This window comes from Dendrobates tinctorius, unplaced genomic scaffold (assembly GCF_039654945.1).
Source record: "Dendrobates tinctorius isolate UK_male_01 unplaced genomic scaffold, ASM3965494v1 ptg000107l, whole genome shotgun sequence".
Lineage (NCBI taxonomy): Eukaryota > Metazoa > Chordata > Amphibia > Anura > Dendrobatidae > Dendrobates > Dendrobates tinctorius.
This window is the reverse complement of record NW_027361775.1, coordinates 30422033-30441959: the sequence shown is the minus strand read 5'-3', so window position 1 is coordinate 30441959 and position 19927 is coordinate 30422033. Positions and strand designations below refer to the sequence as shown.

General features: G+C 43.9%; 1 protein-coding gene and 1 long non-coding RNA gene across 3 annotated transcripts in view; one reads left to right on the top strand and one right to left on the bottom strand.

Annotated features, from left to right (window-relative positions):
* The window catches only part of DIS3L2 (DIS3 like 3'-5' exoribonuclease 2), a 663234-nt gene extending 652294 nt beyond the window's left edge, over positions 1-10940 (bottom strand). Inside the window, exons 1-2 of one of the 2 annotated variants that reach the window (XM_073589329.1) lie at positions 10818-10916; positions 3358-3879 (exon numbers count right to left, since the gene is read on the bottom strand). In XM_073589329.1, coding sequence (XP_073445430.1) covers positions 3358-3859 — 502 coding nt within the window. In that variant the 5' untranslated portion in view covers positions 3860-3879; positions 10818-10916. Of the gene's footprint in view, positions 1-3357; positions 3880-10817 lie in introns of both variants that reach the window. The other variant, XM_073589330.1, reaches the window with a different exon arrangement.
* A 153-nt stretch (positions 10941-11093) lies between these two features.
* Positions 11094-14662, top strand: LOC141100695 (uncharacterized). The gene is made up of 2 exons (XR_012234746.1): positions 11094-13481; positions 13673-14662. It is a non-coding gene; the product is annotated as an uncharacterized lncRNA (long non-coding RNA).
* The last annotated feature ends 5265 nt before the right edge of the window (positions 14663-19927 follow it).

Here is a 19927-nt window from a genome sequence, read left to right as displayed (position 1 = left end):
CACAGCGGCCGTGCGCTGCGCCTCCTAACGCAAGTGTGAAAGTAGCCTTAGAGTCACCGGGATCCGTTGAAGCGTTCCAGAGTTATAAAGGGACAGTTTAAAAATAGGCCTGGTCATTAAGGCGAAAACAGGCTTAGTCTCAAAGGGTTTAAATAAAGAACAGCGTGGGGACCCCTCTATTCTTGAAACCCAACTTTGCTGAAGCTGACAGCTGAGGGTTGCAGCCCCCTGCTGTGAGTTTTGCCTGGCTGGTTATGGAAAACCAGCTATGAACCAGTTCTACGCCCGGGTGGCGAGCATTTTTATTGGTATATGGTCTCCAATCCTGGTACGCATGGTCCCCTCACCCTCCAATCCTGGTACGCATGGCCCCCTCACCCTCCAATCCTGGTACGCATGGCCCCCTCACCCCCCAATCCTGGTACGCATGGCCCCCTCACCCCCCCAATCCTGGTACGCATGGCCCCCTCACCCCCCAATCCTGGTACGCATGGTCCCCTTCATCCCTCAATCCTGGTATGCATGGTCCCCTCATCCCCCAATCCTGGTATGTATGGTCCCCTCATCCCCCAATCCTGGTATGCATGGTCCCCTCACTCCTATTAAAACTACACACACCAAAAAAAAAAAAAAAAAACATTTATACTCACCCTTCTTTCCTGTGCTCCAGCGCTGTTCACCACGTTATGCTGGAGGCTGGGACCGAAGTACGCGCATGCCCATAGCGCTGTCCGGCGTTGCGCTTGCGCAGTCTATAAAGGCTTCGGACAGAGTGACGCTTACAGCGTTATATTATAGACAGGAAAATACAGGGGAACCCACACCATTTTTTCCCCATTTGTTTATTTATAGCGCAGGCAATGAATGCCCCCATCAGCCGCTCCTGCTGTCACTGTTATTACCAGCAGGGTTAGGCTGATGGGAGTAGTAGTCCCATCAGACACCTGCTGTATCTTATCACTTAAATATAGCTCATCATTCTCCCCTGCTCACGCCAATCGCTGGCAGAGCAGAGGAGAATGACAAGAGCCTTGCTCAGCACCTGCCGCCAGGGAACAGCGCTCACTAACGCTTCTTCCCTGGCACCTGTCCATGTGGTGCTGATGTGGCACACTGACATCTCCCGGTACCAGAAATATCACGACGTGTGAAAGACGCTTTTTATTGCAAAAAGAATTTTTGCGTCACCACATTTTGAGAGCTATTATTTTTCCATATTTTGGCCCACTGAGTCATGAGAGGTCTTGTTTTTTGTGGGATGAGCTGACGTTTTTATTGGTACCATTTTTGGGCACATGACTTTTTGATTGCTTTCTTTTCCGATTTTAGGGAGGCAATATGACCAAAAGCCAGAAATTAATGAATTTATTTTCTTTAAGTGGGGTGGGGGGGGGGGGGGTTTATACCATTCCATGTGTGGTAAAATTGATAAGGCAGCTTTATTTTTCGGGTCAGTACGATTACAGCGATACTTAATTTATATCTTTATATCTATTATGTTTTGGCGCTTTTTTACAATCAAAACAATTATATAAAAAAATATTATTGCACCAATTTATTATGAGAGCTGTGACTATTTTTACAGTGATGGAGCTGTATCTGTATGGCGGCTTGTTTTTTGCAGGACACGATAACGTTTTCAGTGGTACCATGTTTATTTACTGGTATATCAGTCTTTTTGATCACATGTTATTCCACTTTTTTTTCAGAAGTATGATAAAGCATTGCTTTTTGTCAGGTTTTTAATTTGTTTTTTTATGGTGTTCACTAAAGGGGTTAACGAGTGGGACAGTTTCATAGTACGGGTCGTTGCAGATGCGGCGATACCAAATGTGTACTTTTGTTGTTTTATAATCTGTTTACTTTGTCCCAGTATGGGACACCATGGCAACGACAACGATCAGGACCTCGCGTCATGCCACGGGGTCTCTGATCCGAAGGCAGAGGGTCTGTCAGCCCTCTGCCAGCTTCAGGAATGCTGCGATAGTCTTCGATCACAGTGTTTTAGGCGTTAAAGTGCTGGGAGAGGTCTGCGACCACACCTAGTGCCGGGTGTCAGCTGTCAGAACCAGCTGACACCTGGTGGCAATCACCCGCGCACCCCCCCGAGCGCGCGGGCGACCGCAATGATGTAATGATCCATCCCTGTTCAAATATGCCCAAGGCACATGAATGGATCATAATGCCCATTGCCCAAAAGGGGTTAATTTTTCGGTCGATGGAGCTGTATGACTATTTTGAGTGGAGAGTTAACACTTTCACCGATACCATTTTGGGATAGAGTCGACATTTTAATCGCTTCTTATTGCATTTTCCTGCCATCTTGTTGCAGTCACAAAACTGCAGTACCAACATTTTGGTTTTTTTCTCTTTATGGTGTTTACCTCATCAGGTTAATTTGTTTTATATTTTGACAGGTCAGACTTTCATGTACACCGTGATACCACATTTATTTTTAATGGGAGAAAAAAAAAAACGTAGAACTTTTATATTTGTCAATTTTAAAACTTACTTAGATTCCTGCACTTTGCATTCTCATTAAAGAGCTTGAACCTGCAGTATAGAGCATAGTTTCCTCTGAAGCCCAGCCAAAGGCTGATTTTCCATACAGCATTGTCATGACAGGCACTGGGGTCTTCTCAGCAAGCATCTGGCTGACAACAACACCGACACCACACAATATGGTGGGTGGTGGGCGTGGACAACCAAGTGCAGGTCTTACACTGTAAATTCCGTGGCATTTAATGGGTTAACAAAAGGGATCAGAGCTCAGCTCCACCAACGGCTGTTAGAGGCAGATAAAGTCAGAATAAGACCGCCAACAGGGGGGAAAGATGGGGGCTCCACTACTGAGCCTGCACGAATGACAACCCAACATAAACCCAACATAAACCCAACATAAACCCAACATAAACCCAACATAAACCCAACATAAACCCAACATAAACCCAACATAAACCCAACATAAACCCAACATAAACCCAACATAAACCCAACATATGTGATATGTCTGAAAAGGGTTAAAAACATGTATCTAGAGGACAAAGGATATTTGATTGTAGTAAACAGCGGTGACAGGACAGATTTCAGTTTACAGAAAACCGCTCTCAACTTGATCTTACAACTATTAGGAGGTTAAAAAGCCACAGATCTAAAAGCACAAGGTTTAGAAATAGTTGACCAAGGTATAGTTTTTCTATTATATTTCAAGCCATAGAAAAGATTTGATTCACAGAAACCAAGCTGCAGCTACATATTCATATTACATAACTCATCTCAGCCACAACAAGGAAGACCCTACAGGTGGTCAGATCGGATCACAAGTGAGGGGTTGGGGGGATTGCACTGAAGCCATACCTTCAATGAAACAAGTCTGAGACTTTGGCGTCGGCATCTCAGTCTGGGATTCCTTTCTCTCAAAGTCACAATTGCCTTTGGAAGACTGAAGCTTTGCGCTGAGTAAACTAGGTTTACTTTGAGTAGGCACCTTCTCCTTTTGGTAAAAATCTGCATCTTCATTGCCATGTGTGCCAAGACGATGCATCTCTGATTCACTTTTCCTACTGGCGTCTCCTCCAAACCTTAGGACACTACTTCTCTCAGCGGAGAACAATGTATTAGAATACACGTCATTTCTACCAAAACCTCTTTGAAGGCCTTCTACGGTAGAGTCTTTGTCACAGTGCCCATGGCTGGCTTCTTCCAGCTGCAGCTTCTGCGCTATATAGTTCAAGTAGAATGTAAAGCGTCCACTGTGGTGCTGCTGGACCAGTCTAGCATAAGCATTTTTTTGTTGGACGCCTGTCCAGTTTGAACCTTCTTTTGCGGACAAACCATGATTAGCTTTTGCATGTTCCATACTGTATCTTTACACTCAGACTTGGTGGAGAAGAGGGAAAACAAAGAAAAAAAAGTTACTTAATTTACAATGAATAAGTCAAAAAGCGTGTTTAGCTTTTCTATCAGTGTAAAAGTAGTTCTAAGTCAAAAAAATTGCAATGAGTTGTAGAGTACAGGCAAAGAATCTCAGTGAGTGACCCATTCGGTCAGTAAGGTCGCTTACCAGTCAAAATCAGGGATTGCGTGACACCTGTTCTGGAGATAAGTGTTCTTAGATGAGGAACCTGCATCTATTAGACATTCATGGAACATTCTATGGATAGGCCATAAATGTCTATAGTAAGACAACCTCATTAAAGCAAACCCTGACAAAGATTGTAAGTTTACCCTTGTGCCGAAAGGACCTGAGGACCTGAACACATGACCGCTTGGTGACTTATGAACATAAGTGAATGCCAATGACATTTACTATGATCCCATCCAGCAGTGCCCTCCGAGGTTACACTCTTGGGCTGTACAAACCTGAACGCAAATAGTAAACCCTAAAAATAAGAGGTAATCACATGCAGTAAGCTAATCCTGCCAATGCTGAAGGAGGACTGAAAAGAGTCAAGAACCAGAAATGCAAGTCAGAAGGCTTAGGGCCCAGTCACACATAGCAACTCACCAGCAATTCCAACAACGATATGAACTTGTCAGGATCGCTGGTGAGCTGCCAAACAGGCAGCTTCACCAGCGATCAGAACCAGCGACGACAAGCACGCGTCGCTGTGTACCTTAGATACCAGCGCGCTGGTGCAGGGAGCTGGTAACCAAGGTAAACATTGGGTTTCTAAGCGCCGCGCAGCACTTAGAAGCTCGCTGTTTACCTTGGATACCAGCTCCCTGCACCAGCGCGCTGGTATCTAAGGTACACAGAGGGTTTCTAAGCGCCGTGCGGTGCTTAGAAACCCGCTGTTTACCTTGAATACGACCTGGGAGCTCGCTGATCGCTGCTCTCCCGCCTGCCATAAGCAGCGATGTGTGCTGGCCAGCGGGAGACCAACGATCCAAAAAAAGTCCAGGGCTTTTGAGCACGATCAGCGATACCCGGAAGGGGGGGCGGTCGCTGATAGGTGTCACACACAGCGATCTCCCTGGCGAGATCGCTGTTGCGTCACAAAACTTGTGACTCAGCTGCGACATCGCTAGCGAGATCGATGTGTGTGACGGGGGCTTTAGGGTAAGTGCAGACTATCAGTAAACATGGTGGCTTTGACACTGCGTCCTTGTGCAGCATCCAACCCACAGCGGCCAGATGTTACAGTATAGTGGAAGGGATTTCAAGAAGTCTCATACCCATTATGCATCCACATATGTCCTCAGCTCAGCTGCGGAGACAAACATATGGCGCGTCTGTCCAGACCACAGTATGTCAATTTCAAGCCTCTCCGCAAGAGAAATTTTACCAACAGAATGTATTGGAAGCGGAGAACCCACATGGTTCAGTGATCACATGCGGATCCACCTGTGTTCAAAAGACAGCAGCGCTTCGGACACAGTGAACATGCGCTGCGTTCAAAGTGCTGGCACTTCCAGATCATGTGCACCTGCCTAAGTCCACAGACACAAACCTGGGAACTTAACTGGATAACAATATCAGTTATGCCAGAAATACTGAAAACTCAAGTTCCGCCTCTGGGACACCCAAAAATTAGCTAAGAGTCAAATGACACCCACCACCCACCATATTTGCTGATCATTATTATTCAATAGAAAGGGCTGTTTGATGGGTTCTCTTTGTAACTCCCACACACATCTATGGAGAAGGATGCACGAGAGGCTACTACTCCTTGAATGTTGTCAAGACTTACCAAGGATGTGTTCACATCACATTTTTGTCAAATATAACAGGCTCCGAAGGGATACAGGTATATCTGCAAAGAGGGCCATTTACTTCTAAATTCCCAATCAGTGTGTCAGTAGAGGGAGAAAACTGAAGGAACTTGAGGAAACCCAAGCAAACACGGGGAGAACAAAAAAAAAAAAAAAAAAAAACTAATTGCAGATGTTGTTGATGGAAAATGAACCCAGGACCCGAGCGCTGCAAAACAGTACTAATCACTGAGCCACCGTGCTGCCCAGACTGCACCAACCTGTGCTCTCTGGCCTAACTTCCAATAATGTCTGCCAATTTGAGGCAGTTAGCCAATTTTGGTTCCCGCCTCAAAAAGCCAAACACTGAAAAGTGAGGTTAGAGCACAAAGTGACACCATCTGCTTAATTAAAATCAACGGCCACATTGGCAAATCCACCTAAATCCTGTTTTCAGGGTTTGGGATAGAAAACCTGACGGCGCCATGGACGTGGCATGTAATACGCTCAGTGAGTTGAATGGTGGGGGGGGGGGATATCTCTAATTGCGGCCCTATAACTAGCCAGGCTGCCAATTTGCCAATACGTTTTCATCATCTAAGACCGTAAGCCCTCAGACAAGCATATTGCAAGCTTAACCCCTTAAGGACCGGGAAATTTTTTGCACCTTCGCTTTTACTCCCCTTATTCCAAGAGCCATAACTTCTTTTATTGTTCCGTCGATACAGGCGCAAGGGCTTGGTTTTTGCCGGGCGAGGTGTACTTTTGAATGATAACCATTCATTTTATCATATTATGTATTGGAAAGTGGGGAAAAAAATTGCATGTGCAGCAATAAAGCATAATTCTGCCATTTTTATTTTACATACAGTTTACTTTACAGTAAACCTGACCAGGCAGTACGATTCTCCAGGTCAGTACAATTACATACATACTAAACATGTATAGCTTTGTTTTATTTAACCCCTTAGCGACAGAGCCAGTTTGCAGCTTAATGACCAGGCCAATTTTAACAATTCTGACCGCTGTCCCTTTATGAGGTTATAACTCTGGAACGCTCTAATGGAACCCGCTGATTCTGAGAATCTTTTTTCGTGACATATTGTACTTCATGTTAGTGATAAAATTTCTTCGATAAGTCTTGTATTTATTCATGAATATAACGGAAATATGGCGAAAATTTTGAAAATTTTGCAATTTTAAAACTTTAAATTTTTATGCCCTTAAATCAGAGAGATGTGTCACACAAATTTCTTAATAAATAACATTTCCCACATGTCTACTTTACATCAGCACAATTTTGGAAGCAAAATATCTTTTTTTTTTTAGGAAGTTATAAGGGTTAAAAGTTGACCAGCGATTTCTCATTTTTACAACAAAATTTACAAAATCATTTTTTTTTTTTTTTTAGGGACCACATCATATTTAAGGTCATTTTGAGGGGTGTACATGACAGAAAATACCAAAAAGTGGCACCATTCTAAAAACTAGACCCCTCAAGGTGCTCAAAACCACATTCAAGAAGTTTATTAACCCTTTAAGTGCTTCACAGGAACTAAAGCAATGTGGAAGGAAAAAATTAACATTTAACTTTTTTTTGCAAAAAATTTACCGTAATTCAGAACCAATTTTTTTTTTATTTTCACAAGTTTTAACACTTGTGAAAAGAAAATCAACCACAAAATGTGTTGTACAATTTCTCCTGAAAACGCAGATACCCCATATGTGGGGGTAAACCACTTTTTCAGCACACGGCAGAGCTCGCAAGGGATGGAGCGCCGCTTGACTTTTTCAATGCAGAATTGGCTGGAATTGAGATCGGATGCCATGTTGTGCTCGGAGAGCCCTTAATGTGCCTAAACAGTGAAAACCTCCAACAAGTGACCCATTTTGGAAACTAGATCCATTAAGGAACTTATCTAGATATGTGGTGAGCACTTTGAACCTTCAAGTGCTTCACAGAATAAGAAATCCATTTTTTTTTTCCACAAAAATGATCTTTTCAGCCCCAAATTTTTATTTTTACAAGGGTAACAGGAGAAATCATACCCACACAGTTGTTGTGCGATTTGTCCTGAGTACGCCGATACCCCATATGTGGGGGGGAACCACTGTTTGGGCGCATGGGAGAGCTCGGAAGGGAAGGAGTGCCATTTTGGAATGCAGACTTTGATGGAATGGTCTGCGGGCATCATATTGCGTTTGCAGAGCCCCTGATGGGCCTAAACAGTGGAAACCCCCCACAGGTGACCCCATTTTGGAAATTAGACCCGCTAAGGAACTTATCTAGATGTGTGGTGAGCACTTTGAACCCCCAAGCACTTCACAGAAGTTTATAAACGCAGAGCCGTGAAAATAAAAAGTCTTTTATTTCCACAAAAGTGATTTTTTAGACCCCCAAAGTTGGTAAATCGTGGAAACCCCTCAATTCTTGCTCCAACCCTAACCCCAACACACCTTACCCTAATCCCAACACTAACCCCTACACACCCCTAACCCTAGTTCACCCTAACCCTAATCCTAGTTCGCCCTAACCCTAATCCTAGTTCGCCCTAACCCTAATCCAACCCTTGCCCAACCCCAACCGAAAAAAAAAAATATTTTCTTTATTTCATTATGTTTGCTTATATAATGGAGTGATAAACAGGGGGGGTTATGTACTATTTTTTTATTCTGATCACTATGATCGTTTATCATAGTGATCAAAATAATGAATGGAATCTGCCAGCCGGAGCCGGCAGATTCCCAGCGGACGCACTGCGCATGTGCCCGCCATTTTCAAGATGGCGGCGCTCATCAGAGGACGCCAGCGGGACCACCGGGAGGGGAAGGAGGGGGAATCGGGGACCCTATTTCTCTCTACTCTGATGTGCGATCACATAAGAGGAAAGAAATTTAATGCATAATCGTGGCTTTTTTTGCGGTCGCCGTTATAGGGTTAATAACGGCGTTCGCAAAAGCACCAACCGATTCATGTTCTCTGGGGTCTCGGCTACCCCTGGCAGCTGAGACCCCGGAGAAAATCCGACACTGGGGGGCGTTATGCACTTTCTCCACAGCGCCATGAATTAACGGCGCTGTGGTTTTAGTACACTCAATTACCGCCGTTAAAAGGCTTATCGGCGGTCGTTAAGGGGTTAAGTAATGAAAAAAAAATTCAGAATTCAGTAAAAATAAATAGATTTTGATTGTGTTGAGACTTTTAAGACTTGTAATACTTTCAATTTTCAGGATATGGAGCATTGTGATGGCTTTGGGTTTTCTGCACCCCGAGTCACAGTTTTATTGAGATCACTTTGGGGTAGTTACGATTATCTTTTTGATCGGCTATTACATTTTTTCCATTGTTGTGGCGGCCGAAATACCCCGAATTTCTGGCATTTTGTTTTCTCTCGTTACGTTGTTAACCGACCAAAATTATTTTATCATTTGAAAGGACAGACATTAAGAACGCAGTGATACCAAATATGTGCATGGGGGGGGGGGGGAGAGAGGGTTATTTCTTCATTTTTAATGGTGGTGATTTGAATTTTTTCGTATTTTTTAAAGTCCTTTTTCTACTGTCTACGGTACTTGAAAGTGGCTTGTGCTATATATTGCACTGCTGTATATAGAAGAATTCATGGTCTTAAGAATGCCGACTGGATGGTTTTCACAGTAGTACCGTGAAGACACACACACAGGGGTCTTCAGAAGACCCCAGGGGCTGGCATGGCCACCCACTGGCATCCCCAGATTGGATCACAAGCACGTCCATGAGGTGTTAGAACAGTGCAGCCCCCTGCTTATGTACACTAAATGCCGCTCTCAGATTCACAGCAGTATTTAACAGGTTAACAGCCTTGGGAGGAGCTTTGCTCCACCTGCTGCTGTTAGAGGCAGGCAATTGCTGAATAACACAGGCATCATCTGCTGGGAAAGATGCAGGCTCAATGTGCAAGCCCACATCAAAGGCAGTGAGACTACGTGTAAGGGACATAGTACGCCATAAGTTGCTAAGGGGTTATAGGGGATCCATCACTGGATTTTCTCACCCAATTTATCAGCAGCATGATGCAGGGGCAGAGACTCCGATTCCAGTGATGTGTCACTTACTGGGCTGCTTGCTATAGCTTTGATGAAGATAGCTGTTTTAGCAGCTGATCGTCATTAGAGGAAGAGTACACCTGCTGCCATCTAGTTAACCACACTAATGAGCTCTGTATAACCCTGCCACCATGGATTGACAACTTTCTGAGTACACTGTGCATGGGCAGAAAACCGCCAGTGGTGTGGGCAGGGTTATACAGAACTCAGCATTCAGAGAACTGCTAAATCTGCAGCAGATAAAACAGGACTTTCATCAAATCAGTAAGCAGCTCAGTAGGTAACATATTGCTGGAATCAGGGTCTCTGCCCCTAAATCATGCGGTTCTTAGATGGGGTAGGAAAAACCTGGTGTCCAATGCCATTTAAGGCCGTCAAAAAAACGTAAGCCTAATGTCAGCCGAACCTGCCGACAGTCTAATGTGTATAGGGGGCCCGAATGGAGGTGGGAAATAATCCGGCATGGACGATCCCAGACAGCCAGGCCTTTATGGTATGTGCACAGTGCGCTTATCCACCACAAACACATCACAACCCGCTACTAACAAGTGTCCCATTAATCTGTATGGGATATCCTGCCGCTCATCTGCTCAGGCCTGTCAGAGGCAGCAAGCGATGGAAAGTGGCAGCCATTCTTCAGGAGATTCTACCGGGAAGCAGCGCCATACTGTCCAATAGCAGGCAAAAGACACCTGAGCACGTCCTACGCTGAACCACAAACACCATAGAGGTTTATTTAAGGCTTAATGGATGAAAACAAAAACACACGCTCAGCATAGGACCGAAAGCCATGAAAAGCAGCGATTCCAGGAGACACTGTGGAGGGTTGTGATCATAGAACGAAGATGCAATGTGAACATGGCCCAAGAGACAGGCAGCCAGCAGGGCAGGCGGCCGCGCTCCTGTGTATGGGGAGACAGCTGCCCGCTGTGTACGGGGGCTCCAGTCATGTACAAGAGTCCAAGGAGCGACAGCACAGATCCCCCCCCCACATTGCACAGCGCCGCTACTGGCAACACCCGGGACACCACGCTTACCTCCCCGCACTATCTCCTACAGCCGCGGAGCCACTGCGTCGCGGTTTAAATCCCCCCGGGTCGCTGCTGGCTGAGATTCCTCTTCCGGGTCAGACCGAGGGCTGTGGGCGGGGCTAGTCTCTGGCGACTACCTGTACCTGACGAGATGGCGGGAGCTGCGCGCTGCGTCTCTCCACCTGACGTCCTGGCGGCCAGATGCTGTAGCGCTTGCGGGCGCCGAGCTGGCCGTGTGGGGGCTGATGCCGCGCCATGTTTGCACGTTCATCTGCCTCCACATCATGCGATGCTGAGACTGCAGCCGCTGGCACAGCGTGGACCGTCCTGCTCTACCCGAGCTGACATGGCCAATGTGCCTGATTTCAGATTGATGCCAGGGGCCATTGATTTTTTTCTCTCTATTTTTTTTTTCAACCCCCCAGTTTTAATCACAGCAGGATCCTACCTTCCCATATAAATGTAGGCTAGCACCGCAGGAGAGGTACATGTCCGGTTAGGTTCCCAGCAAGGATCGCCTTGTCGCTGGCTGCTGGGCTCACGTGAATTGGCCAATTTATGAGCTTAGTAGTTTCCTGAGCAGTAATGCTATTCCTAGTATTTAATGTTTGCATGCTATAGCACTACAGAGTGCAACTTTGTTAGTTACTTTTAAGTGTTGTCATAGTAAAAAGATGGATCTTGAGTATTGATTCCCTGATGTAATATACAACACCAGGTGCATCGCACAGTAATGAGCAGAATATGATTTGAGGTTATCCATGAATTTCTGTACTACATTGCTCCTAGTCGCTGCCCACCCCCAGAGGACCCACATTTTAACCACTTTTTAAAACTAAAGACGTTAATAACTTTTTCCAAACGTTTTCCAATTTTATGCCATAAAGCAAAATACTGTTGTAGAGGAGTGTCTTATAAGTGTTAAGGGATGACTCCCATTAAGGCCTCGGTCACACGTTCCGTATTGGGTCAGTATTTTGCATCAGCATCTGTAAGCCAAAACCAGGAGTGGGTGATAAATCCAGAAGGGTGACATGTTTCTATTATACTTTTCCTCTGATTGTCCCACTCCAGATTTTGGTTTACAGATAATGATGTAAAATACCGACCAAATACTGAAAGTGTGAACATGGCCTTAGACAATATCTCCCAAACAGGAGATCCCGGTGTGGCAGCAAAATATATAAGCCCTGGGAAAACACTACAGGGTCTACCTATTTAGAATTAATGAGGAAAAGGACTCTAGAACATCACCAAAAATGCTCTTCCATACTAGGTGACAGTGGCAAACCTCTGGGTCCTACTTATACATACACTTTACACTAGTGTCCCTTTGCTAAAAGCCTTTGTATCACGTTCCACAATAGCCTGTGGCACCAAACATAAAAAAGAGGTCTCCTCAAAGCTTTGCTGGTTCAGACATTAAGACTTGGAAAGAACATGGCAGTCTGTAGTGAAGACCTGCTACTTGTTAAATGCAAAGATAAAAGGGGTGTCCTGACCCTATCCACATCCATGATGGCAGCAGCAATCCTGTCCTGTACTGGGATCCGCTGCCCAAGCCCACAAACCGCTGTGACTACAGGAGTACAATAAATTCATGGGAGGAGTTGATTTACCATAAAGCGCAATGTGCAAAGCTCTGTCATACAAAGGTCTGTCCATTTAGTCCAAATAGCAGTATACCATACTTTTCACTCTACGCTGGCATTGGGGACAGTTTACTTCAATTTCAGAAAAAACTAATTTGTTGTTCAGTCTAAAATGAAAAGTCTACAGTCACTCTGTGCCAGGAACGGTGGTGATGTATGCAATATGCGTACTCCAGGGTAGAAGCTGTCCCGTGGATGCGAGCGAGGCTGCGCCCACTACATGGCTTCTGCCCGGGAGTATGCATATTGCATACATCACGACCATCCCGACACAGAAACCATTGAGTCCTTGTAGTGCATGTGGCGTGTGCTGGGGAGATTCAAAGGTCTGCAGTCACACAGAGTGCAGACTTTTCATTTTAGATGAAACAACCCCTTTAAATCTCTGATATTTGCTGACCAGGAAGAAGAGAGCACTGCATCTAGCAGTGATGTCAGTGTAAGGCTAGGTTCACATTGCGTTTAGTACAATCTGTTTAACAGATCCGTTAAAAGGATGTGCCAAAATGAGCCAAATTTGGTCCAAATTTGCCATCACGTTAACGCATATGGCTGCGTTATGTCATTTTGATGTCCGTTCCTGAAGCATCCATTTGCCTTCAGGCGCTGTCAATAAAGTTGTATTTTGTTTTGTTTTTTGTCTTTTGTCAGCGTCGTGTGTGGGTGGACACAAGTTCTCCATTTTGGAAGCATTGAGTGAACTTCTGCTGCAAGCAAGATGTTTGTGTCTCAGCTTGTTAGATTTCACTTGATGCAGTTGCGACGTCGTCAGAGAAGGCGTATTTCCCAAAGGAGATATTGGATTCATGAAGTTAATTTTTTTTCGGAATACATATGGTGCCGTTCACACCCTCTATGTACAACTTTGTGATCTTCCCTTTAAATTTCAGCGGTATCTTCGAATGTCAATTGAAACCTTTGATATTCTGCTCTCGCATGTGAAGGATGGGATACGTCATCAACGAAGCACTTTCTGGGAAAGTATTTCTGCGGAAGAACGTTTAGTGGTGACCCTGAGGTAATTTTCCTTTTATATCTTTACATTATGCCAGTGACAAAGACAAGATGTAACTTATTGTTGTGCATGTCTTGTTATTTCCTACACGTAACCAACTGTCCTAGTCCATGTTCTGTTTGTTGTCAGACAAAATCCCTTTATTAAAATCTGTACCATATGTCCATATTCGTAATATTGTTTTTTGTCCATAGATACCTGGTTACGGGAGAAACTTTTGCCTCAATGCACTTTCAATTTCGGCTGGGGAAATCGACCATTTGCCAACTTGTTCATGAAATCTGTGGTGCCATGTGGAATAACTTACAACCACTTGTACTCCCAACACCAGAAATGTGGCTAGCGATTACACAAAATTTTGAGGATGTGGCAAATTTTCCCAATTGCATTGGTACCGTAGACGGGAAGCACATTCGGATTCAAAACCCAGTGCATAGTGGATCCCTATACTACAACTATAAAAAATACTTTTCTATTGTATTAATGGCTATTGCGGATGCTAGATACCGCTTTATTGCTGTTGATATTGGTGCATATGGACAGACGAACGATTCAAGAGTCTTCAAAGAGTCCAACATGGGGAAATGTTTGTACAGCAACCTGTTCAACATACCTTCAGCACGACCTCTTCCAGGCATTCCAACTCGGAAAAAGTCTACTCAAGTCGCAGTCTAAACTACACCAGACACATTTTTAACTATCGCTTGAGCCAGGCAAGACGTTACGTGGAATGTACATTCGGTATTTTGACCACAAAATGGTGGATTTTACTAACTTGTAAGCAACTACAGCCTGAAAATGTTGACCGTGTAGTGAAAGCTTGCATCTGCCTCCACAATTTTGTGTCCAGACATGAACCCCTGCTGGTTGACCCCGATGACTGTGAGTGGAACCTGATTAGCATTGAGTCAAGTACTTTTCGTTCTCCAGTTGAGGTTATGTAAATACGTGATAAATTTACAAATTATTTCGTCAATGAAGGTCTGGTTCCATGGCAAAACATCCATGTGTGATACCTTTAATATGTTATTTATTGGCATATGTGCAATGTGTGTAGATAGTGATTATTGTATTATTTTTGGTACTTTTGGTTATACCCTATTTTGCAATTTATGTTTACATTTTATAAAAATCTAATAAAATTTCCAAATCTTATTTTGCATAATAAAACAGTTTAATAACAAGTCTGGTATACAATGGTCTCCCATTCAATATGTTGGTAGACATTATAAACTTATGTGACTCCATAGGGATTTACAAAAATGTTCAACTTTGTCTTGGGTTAAACAAAACTGGTCAAGGCTATATTGCCGAACGATGTAAATTTTTTAAAATTTTTAGAGACTGTGGTATTGCGCTGGCGTATTGTCTGCGCAACTGAAAGCTGGACTGCTACATTGCCGGTGCATTTCCATACAGGTTCACCCTGGCCTCTGAGTTGTGCTGTTGCTTGGTATGACGGCATGTCCATGGTACAATGACTTGCAGTTGTTTTTGTTTTAGAAGAATTGGGTGCCTGAGGGGCCAAAAATTCCTTAACTAGATCGTTAAATCTTTGTCGAAACAGTAAATTTCTGTGCAGCGGTATTCTTTGTACTATAGGGACATGCGATAAAAGCAGGAGCTTCCAATCATTGGCTGCGTACACTGATTCTCGTGATTGCAAGTCCTTAATTTCCTGCCTTATTTCTGTGTTCGCTGCGACACAGATCCTCTAAGGCTGAGATCACACGTAGCGTTTTTTCGCATTTCCGTGGCAGTTTTAAACGCGCGATTTTGCCGCGAAAACGCAAAACATAAGCATCCCATGCATTCCTATCGGATTCCGCAATGCTGTGCTAATGCTGCGTTTTTTTCCGCGGTGGAATCGCTTTGCGGTAAAAAGCGCAGCATGCTCATTAATTTAGCGGATTCATGGCGATCCCGCACCCATAGGAATGCATTGTGATGCTTATTTTCCGCATGTGGCTGTGCACACCATGCGAAAAGTAAGCAGAACATTTGCGGATGGTACCCATGGTCCGGAGGAGAGGAGACTGTCCTCCGAGCTCTGGGTACCATATCCCTGTAAAAAATAGAATTTAAAATAAAAAATATTGATATTCTTACCTTCCGGCGTCCCGCGCAGCCTTCCAGCCGTTCTCCACGCTCCCGGTCCCAGTAATCCTTTGCCAGAATGACCACGATGGCGTCCGTTCTCGCGGGATCGCGATGTCTCGCGGTCATCCGCGATGACGTCCGAGTGCGACGTCATAGCGAATGACCACTAGACGTCGCGATCCCGCGAGAACGGACGCCATCGCGGTCATACTTGCAAAGGATTACTGGGAGCGTGGAGAGAGGTGGGAAAGCTGCGCGGGATGCCGGAAGGTAAGAATAACAATATTTTTTATTTTTTTTATTATTTTTTACATCCTATCTTTTACTACTGATGCTGCATAGGCAGCATCAGCAGTAAAAAGTTGGTCACACTCGTCAAACACTATGTTTGACGAGTGTGACCAACCTGTCAATCAGTTCTCCAAGCGATGCTCCAGATCGCTTGGAAAACGCTAGCATTTTGCAAGCTAATTACGCTTGCAAATTGCTAGTTTTTCCGCGGGAAAATTGCAGGAATTTAAAATGCGATTTTCCCGCGGAATGGAATCTGGAATTCTTGCGGTAACTTCCGCGAGAGTTCCGCTACGTGTGAACGTAGCCTAAGCGTTGGAGTCCATAAACATTTATGGCATCGACTTCATCTTTGGCAGATGATCGCTTGCGTCCGCGCTGTGCTTGCAAACGGCACTGACAACAGGAGCCACAGTACTACTGTCCATTGATCGTGGCTCGCTTAGGACAGACACATCTTCAGTGCCCGTTGGCTTGTTTCCTGGCAAGATGGCTCCGGTGCCTCTGCCTCTTGAGGTGCAGCTGTACTGCAAATCGTTCTACCAAAAAAAAAATATATATAAATTTTCAGACACACGTCTTGCTCTCACACATTTTTACCGACCCAAACAATAACATTATGTTTACTTACGATCGCTGGGACAACGCTCTCTGTAGAACCATCAATTCATCGTAGTGAATATAAGGGGTGACTCGTTTGCCTGACGATCTACTGGGGGTGTTTTGGCTGTTACGGTAGTCACAGACAAATCTATCTCTAATGGATCTCCAACGGGTATGGACTGCATCGGCTACAATAAAAATACAAAACCAAAAAAAAAATTTCTCTTTAACAATCTTTAATGAACATATATTTCAGTTGACCATTAACTAACAATTTTTTTTGCGAGGAGACAGACTTTCCCAGATACTGAGGATCCAACTCGCAAAATATTTTCTCCCACAATCTCCGGTTTTTAATGATATCATTGTGCGAGCTGTCACTCTGATCCCATATGGACGAATTCACAAGCACAATGCAATAAGAGTCTCATTTTCTATGTCCAAGGGCTCTTCATCAACCTCAATGTGTCGCCTTTTTGGATGGTTGCTTGGACTATGTAAATGCAAATTTTTTTTATAAAAAATTATAAGTGGATTTGTTCAGAATCAGAATACGTTTATCACATCCCCTAGACCACAATATCTTCCAGCGCCCTTTTTCAACAATTTTTATATTTTAAACACTTTCAGATTTTAAAAAATTGTATTGTAATGTTATTCGTTTATAGTAATATGTTTGTTAGGTGGGTCCATGTATTATTGTTTTGTTTAGTGTTCTGAAATTAATGTAGTTTGCTAGGATAAAAAAAGGTTTTAAAAGTTGTTATTTTGTGGTGTTTTATGTATAAACTGTTATGTTTTGTGAAAAAAAAATGTAATTTTGGTTGCTTAAAAATTGATACTTTGTGTGATAATTACCACTTCAAGGTGAGGTGATGCAACATGGCGAGGCTGTATTTTGGGTTTTGTAACATACAATTTAGAAAAAAAAGGAGTTACGATTCATGTTGCAATTGATTTAGAAAAAAGAAAATATTTTCTGGCATGTACCTTTATTGCCACTTTATTAGATTGCTTTTTTGGGGGTGGCCTGCTTGGTTTCGGATCTGAAGATTCCTATAATTTGCAATAAAAACATGATTACACATGATTCCCCTCAATACACTAGAATGCCACACAACATTTTAGAGCATTTCTATAAAAGGATTGACTATACCGATTCCAAGGAGAAGATGGCAGACACGCTGCTGCGGCTAGATCCCTCACTATCCAATATCTGTGTACATACAAAATCATACATTTAGTACACAAACATCGGACGGCCACTACACACTCAAAGGATGTACGTATATCTAATATATAAAGCTCAAGTGTGTGCATGTATGTGTGTGTGTGTGTATGTATGTGTGTATGTATGTGTGTGTGTATATGTCCGGGATTGGCATCCGCACCGTCGCAGCTACAGCCACAAAATTTGGCACAGTCACACGTCTGGACCCCGAGAGCGTCATAGGCTATGTTGTGAGGCGAAATTTTAACTCCGCGCGTTCCAATTCACCAAACAATTTTGCCCCTATCTACATAATGGGGAAAAAGTGTGTGTGCGTATCAAGCCCCGCCCCTCATTATGATGTCATAATGGTTGCCATGGCGACGCTGATTCATCATAGGTTGCAAGCCCCGCCGCTCATTATGATGTCATAATGGTTGACTATGGAATGAGGATGTGTGATGGGTATATGGGCACTGGACTATGGGATGGAGGATATGTATGACGGGTATATGGGCACGGGACTATGGGATGGCGGATATGTATGATGGGTATATGGGCACGGGACTATGGGATGGAGGATATGTATGATGGGTATTTGGGCACTTGACTATGGGATGGAGGATATGTATGATCGGTATATGGGCACGGGCCTATGGGATGGTGGATATGTATGATGGGTATATGGGCACGGGATTATGGGATGGAGGATATGTATTATGGGTATATAGGCACGGGACTATGGGATGGAGGATAATTATAATTTGTTATAGCTAACCACAGTTAGTTACTATGCCCGGGCAGCGCCGGGCTCTTCAGCTAGTATACATATATAATTGTACTTACATTGCCTCAGGTCAGTCACACTGTAGACACACTGTGTAGCTGGCGTTTCCAGAGTTTGGAGTGTATGCACCAAAATGGCTGAATATTTTCTGTCACATGACCACATGGAAAATCCTCATTAACGCAATCCAACGCATGGTTTCATTTGGACATTTTGCTTGATTTGCGTCTGGCTGCGTTTGCAATAGACTTCAATGGCAGAAATAACACTTCTGTTACCCGTGTATTCGCTGTACCAGATCCGAAAACGCTGCAGGCCGCGTTGAAAGGTGCGTCACAAAAAAACGGAATATTGCCAATTTTGACATGCGTTAAGATGCGTTACACTAATGAAAGTCTATGAGTGCATTAAAATGTCTGTTACATTGCGTTTTGGCTACTTTAAAATGCGTCTGTTAAATGGACTGCACTAGCGCTATGTGAACCCAACCTAATGCGATGACCAGTTTGGACGATAACACAATATCAGGCTGCACTGCTGTAATAAAGAATCATTGAGACCAAGATGAATTAAACAGCTTTTATTTCCACAACGCTTTTCAACGTTGGACTAGCATCTTTTTCAAGTGAAAAAAAAAATTGCATTTTTCACTTGAAACGGACTAATCCAGCGATGAAAGGCGTTGTGGAAATAAAAACCATTTAACTCATCTTGGTCTCAAGGATTCTTTATTACAGCAATGCAGCCTGATGTCGAGGAGGTCAACTATCCTGGAGGAGACCTTCCCCCAGCCATAAGGCAGCAGCAGCTGTTATTATCATGTGTTCATAGTTGTGCCTGCACACAACCTTCACCTACCTTCACTTTCCTTTGCAGCTAAAAGGGTATCACCCGATGGTCTTGTGCTCTTTTTGTTCCCCCACAACTTTTATACTAGTTTAAGGAGATGGACATACTACTAGTGATGCATCAGTGTACACGTTGCTCGGGTGATTTCCCGAGTATTTTGGCGTGCTCTGAGATTTAGTGTTTGTCGATGAAGGTGCATAATTTTCTGGACAGCCTTGAATACATGTGGGGATTGCCTGTTTGTTAGACAACCTGAATACATGTGTGGAATTCCTAACAGCCGCAAATCATGCAGCTGTGCCGACAAACACCAAATCTCCGAGCACGCCAAAATATTCGGAGATCACCCGAGCACCGACTATACTCGCTCATCACTACATACTACCCAAGTGCCCCTTTGAAAACACACGTTTTCTTGTAATGTGTTGTGACACGCGTTATTAGTGACAATGTTGTAGTTTCACCAACAGTAGGGAGAGTTAGGGTTAATGATTGGGACTAGCCCAGAGTGGGAGGTTCAAAAGCGAACCTCCATAGACAGTTTCCCGTCAGGAGGTCAGATAGGGCTCAGCATGCAGTGGAAACAGACTTAAGATCTGACGAGTCAGC